The sequence below is a fragment of the Colossoma macropomum genome, unplaced genomic scaffold (assembly GCF_904425465.1).
Source record: "Colossoma macropomum unplaced genomic scaffold, Colossoma_macropomum, whole genome shotgun sequence".
NCBI classification, from domain to species: Eukaryota; Metazoa; Chordata; class Actinopteri; order Characiformes; family Serrasalmidae; genus Colossoma; species Colossoma macropomum.
In genome coordinates, this window is record NW_023494804.1 from 931,042 (window position 1) to 936,583 (window position 5,542).

Consider the following 5,542-nt stretch of genomic DNA (forward strand, 5'->3'; position numbering starts at 1 on the left):
GGCTACAGACAGAAAACCAGAGAAGTCTCCAGGAAGTGGGTGCAGAAGCCTACAGCAGCAGAATGGCTTGGATTTTTCGTTTTTTTTTTTTTGTTTTGTTTTGTTTTTATTTTCTCACAGAGTCACAGGTTTGACCAGCAGAAGATTTGTAGATTGTAGATTCTGTTGGATTTTGCACTTGTGTTCTTATCACAGTGATAGTAGGCTGTCTGAAAGCCCCATCTGCACCCCCCCCACCAGCACCACCCCCACCACAACCCCCCCCCCCCCCCCCCCCCCCACCCCCCGGTTTGTAAACGCCGTTGTGCTGAGTTGTCTGAGTTGTTGATGCTTGTGTGTCCGTATCCCACGGTTACGTCGACTCGTTGTGGCTCAGCGCCTTGCCGCCATTCAGCATGGCCGAAGCGCTGCGGCTTTTGGTCGGCGTGCCGCTTCCTGACCGCGAGAACTCAGTCAGGTCATGTAGAGAAGGCTCTCTGTACATGGCAACTACAGTGGAGAGAGAAAAAAAACACAATTAGGTGACAAAAATCAGAATAAAGTTACCTCAACATCAGTGCTTGGACCCCTAATATTGCAACTGATGGATGAACGGGTGGATCGAATGAGCACTTCCTCACTGCACATCACAACAGTAACTTACCTGCACATATTAAATAATTAAAGTGAAAGTTTAAAATGCCCCCAGTCCCCAAATCCACACCCCAAATCAGCCAAGATATGTTTGGTGTCTTACGTTGGTTTCTTTAGTTTTAGCACTGGATTCAGAGGCTAATGTAGCTAACAAGTAATGGAAGCTCACACCCCATCAATTAGCATAGTGCTAGCTGCATGCCTAATAGACTTGCTTATGTGGTTTCTGACACTGTATGACAAACTGGTATCTATAAACATTTTCATTATGTCCATTTCTATAAATAACTGTATTTGTGCTTGGACCCCTAATATTGCAAATGATGGAAAGAATGCTTGTGTATTTTGTATTTTATGCAGCACAATGTATGCTTGACGTATGCTTTGAATGGCATGTTCATCATGTACCATTATGCACATATTAGTATTATGTGTGTGTAACGTGTGGCAATATCAAAATATACTGCAATAACATATACCCACATAATCAGTAGTATACAAAAGTATATTTAGAAACATATAAGAAAGTTAGATTTAGCAAACTGGTCAGTAAAGCATTCATTTGTTCATAACAACTAAATAATAAATAATTTAAAGAAACACAAATAACATTAATAGATTAGTAGAGTTTTGGCTAAATATGCTGCTGATGGAATTGAATAAATGGCTGAAGGTGTTCAGGACAAATCTGGAACCAAACTTTGTTCTTCAGACCAGCTTTTATGAATAAGAATTATTTTAGACTTTTAGTGTAATTATATTTATTTGTATCTGTTCTAATGATGAAGTAAATGTATTTATTTGCATTTATTTCTGTACTATTTGTGTTCTGAATCATTAATTTATGTAAACACACATTTCTAATCATACATAATGTGGTTAAATAAGTTGATTCTGCTTCTGCTTCTGCCCAGATTCCGCCCCTCTCCATGTCTAGCTGGTCTTGTCAGGCAAGCCCCACCCCCCTATCATCTGTGCCTCCTGCTTTTTGTCTGTAACCACTTGCAGTAATCATCAGAATTATTTGTTACTTTTTATTTTTACGTTTATTTGTATCTATTCTGATGATAGATGGTCATTTTATAAGCACAAACTAACTTACTGCTGACATAAATGAATATTTTAAATAAAACCTTTACACAATACTGTATATACATACATATATATAGATATATTTATAACTGCTGTCAAAACAAAACCTCATATCTCCATTTTTGTTTTTCAGTTTTTGACATAATTTGAAAATGCCTGTTGCTTTTTACATTGTGTGTGAATTTCATGATGAATGGACCAAAACAAACAACCCAAAATGACTTGGAAAGACGTTCCATTGACTTACATTAAAAGTAAAGTATGTTAGTTTCCTGTGAAGTTAGCATTTTGGAGATACAAGGTGGTTTTGTTCCGACAGCAGTGAAATATATATATAAATCATCAGTCCAGCTGTTTCTGGTTCCACATCGTTGTGTTTATACCCCCCCTCTCTCTCTCACTGTGCATTGTTGTTGGTTTCTGTCTGTTTTAGTTGATTAACTGAGAGAAATAGAGGCTGTTAGACCTGCTGTGTGTGTCCATTTTTAAATGTCTGTGCTTGTGTTTGCATTTACATTAAAAACAATGCTTTTGGATTTTTGTGCAGCCTTAAGTGTAAAAATAATTAATATTAATACAGATATGAGGTTTAAAGACTCTTGCCTACTACAACAGTAAAACTCACAAACATCTACTGTGAAAATAATACAAATCAATATATTAGGTCACCTCATGGTCGGCCTTTCTACCAGAAGACCCCCAAAGACCTCCACCACAGTTCGAACCCTGCATGCAGTTATGCTCATGATTGTGCTTTCACTGTTCATGGTGGTGAATCAGTGTGAGGCAGTGAGTCCTATCTGCTCCGTGCGGTTATTTTTGGAGGATTTAAGGAGGACAGACCTTTGAGGGGTTTGGGGATGAAGTGAGCGGCCGGTTTGGTTTTCTTCACGTGGTTCCCCTTCATGATCTGGCCCTCTTTATTCAGCCCCAGGTACCAGCCCCGGCCCGACTGCTGCCGGTATATCATCGACGAGTAGGTCACGTAGTAATTCTCAAACACGGACTCCTTAAATTTACACTCCGGCGTGAAGTGCTCCTGAGAGAGAGAGAGAGAGAGAGAGTGAGAGACAGAGAGAGAGAGAGAGAGAGAGAGAGAGATGAAGGAAAAAAGGCGCAGACAGAGAGCTGTGAGTAGGGTTGCCAGATTTCAGCTGCTGCAAAACGAGACAGGCCAAGGACAGTTTGGGGGGGGCAGTGCATGGTGTCATCCAACAGGACACATGATGAAAAAGATATTTCCCATTCTGGCTTTTCTGGCTTCTGTTTGTTTGTTTTGTTATATATCTGATTTTTTACGTTTTCCTTATATTAACATATTAACATTAAAGGCAAAACCCTTTAAATGCTGCACAAATACATTTTCTAGCCTAATATCATTGTGTAACACAAACAAACCCAAAAAAATACAGACTATTGTTTAAACACTGGGCATTTTCTAGTCTAACTGATGCTCATGTAACTCTCATGCAGTAGTATCTCAATCCACTCACTACTGTACCAAACAGCAGTGGGGAACCTATAGAGCCTTCTAGGCCTATTGATTTATGTGAAACAAAAGAACACCCAACAGAAAATGATCCAATCAGGATTGTTCTCTCTGTGGTATCTGGGTAGATACAGCTGAGCTGCTCTCCGATTGGTTAGGACTTCAGGAGCTGGACTGAAGGTCTTACACATTAGATTAACTACCAACATCATTAGGAAGTGAACCAATCACGCTTTAATTTACAATGGGACCAAATAACATCACTCTAGTCCTTCTGGAGGTTCTAGATACATCACTGACTGTGAATATGAGCCTAAGCAGGTTCTGGTTAGTTGTTAGGAGCGTAAAACAGCAGCAGCAGCTCTGTGTCAGATCTCCTTGCTGAGTCTCTGTAACACTGATAGACACAAGATCAGATATCTGATAATGTCTGATACAAGATTCAGATAAAACAGATGGAAGAACTGAGGACCACCAGGCTGGGCAAAACCTCAGCGTGGGCAGCAGAAGCTCCTGACTGGGGCAGAGGTTATATAACTAGCTAGCGAGCTACCAAAATTAGCTAGCTAGTCACAGAGCTGGTGTGGAAGCTCACGTTAATGTTTGTTTCTGCTGTGCAGTTTAGCGTGAAACCACTCACAGTACTTACGGTGTGCTAGCTAACAGGCTAATGTAGATTGGAGACTTATCTGTAATCTTAGCCCTTTTATTGTGGAGTGATTTATGCTAACGTGGTTGGGAAGCAGCTAAACACAACCCTAACCTTAACCCTTAATCGCTGTTGTGTTACTGTTTGCTATCCGGTGTCACCCAGAGGAGGATGGGTTCCCCTTCTGAGTCTTGGTTCCTCTCAGTGTTTCTTGCTCTTAGGGAGTTTTTCCTGCCACTGTTGCCATTGGCGACGCTCATGGGGGCTCCAACCCGGATTTTTCTGTAAAGCTGCTTTGTGACAACACCTGCTGTAAAAAGTGCTATATAAATAAACTTTGACTCAACTTGAGTAACCCTTTTTCTGCCTCATCAAATATTTGGCTAACATCTACCAACCATGGGCTTCTACTGTGTAACTTTACATGCTTAAATGCTCCACATGGATTGTTTGTCCATTTCTGAATGTGATCTGTGAGCTTTCACCTCTTTATCCTCCCCTTAATCCTCAGATGTACTACAGAGACTTTTTGTGGACTCTTCTCCAGAATTTTCAGGAATTTCACAGAGTAAATTGTCTATATTGCCACTGAAAACTTAGTAGTTGACACAGGGGTCACAGCAAAGGGTCAAAATGTGTCTGTTTTTATTTGTATGGTATGTATTGCAAGTTTATATGCCTTTAGCTTTTATGGCACCCAACGTTTACCAGGATCACATCAATCAAATAATCAATAAATGAATCAATCAATCTGTTTAGCTATCTGCCTATCCCTCCATCCGTCCATCCTACCATTTTTCACAGCACTTTCTCAGCGTCTGCTGTGATCTGCCCTTTGAGCTGAATGTAAATTGTCCTGATGTTCCCTGGATAAGCGCAGTAAACAGACTCATGCATCATCTGCGCTCAGTCTGCGGCGCTGCTGCTCATTGCTTTTAAAACAGACAGAGCGGTTTGACTCATTCCTCCAGATCAATACATCAATACATCCTCAGGAAGAGAACCTCCGCCCTCCACAGCGCGGCGGCTCCACGCGCCGACACAAACAAACCCACACAGGTGACCAGGAAGCAGCTCACACTGCAGACTACAGCGCTGACTGTACAGCATTCACCATATAACCCCTTCACCCCCTCACACCTCTATATTATAGAACAGTCCGGCACGGTAAAGAATGTTAAACTCCGCTGCAGCTCTCTGACGGCGCCGCAGCAGCGCTGCTCCACCACGGCCGTTTCCAAATGACAGGAAGGCTTATTGGCATGATGCTAAATTATTCACAATGTCATAACACATTTAATCAGAGTGGTGGGGGGGTGGGGGGGGCAGCTGTCAAAACAGAGCCTCCATTAGACAGAAGCTGAGATTTCCCCATTCCTAATAAATACAGAGCTCTTATCGACCAGGAGGAACCCGAGGGGCCGAGGAGACGCGGCGATGACTGTGAGGCGCACTTATATACAGACCACTGAAAAGAGGACTAATAACGGCCTAATAATCTTCCCCGATCAATACGCACCACAGAAATCACACCGATTACACCCAGATAACAGCATATATCGATCTGGCCTGATAAGGCGGCCCCCCTGCTGACTGTATGCCACTGCTGGCCCACCCTCGGACCACCCAGATTACTGTCCTGCTCACAAGGTCTGACTAGATTTTATTCTCCTCAAACA

At 42.0% G+C, this 5,542-nt stretch overlaps 1 protein-coding gene across 2 annotated transcripts in view; it reads right to left on the bottom strand.

The window, feature by feature from the left end:
* Positions 1-284: 284 nt before the first annotated feature.
* Positions 285-5,542, bottom strand: part of fgf13b (fibroblast growth factor 13b) — a 31,227-nt gene continuing 25,969 nt past the window's right edge. For both annotated transcript variants that reach the window (XM_036595659.1, XM_036595660.1), the window contains exons 4-5: positions 2,569-2,764; positions 285-489 (exon numbers count right to left, since the gene is read on the bottom strand). In XM_036595659.1, the coding sequence (XP_036451552.1) occupies positions 353-489; positions 2,569-2,764 (333 nt within the window). In that variant the 3' untranslated portion in view covers positions 285-352. The remainder of the gene's footprint in view (positions 490-2,568; positions 2,765-5,542) is intronic.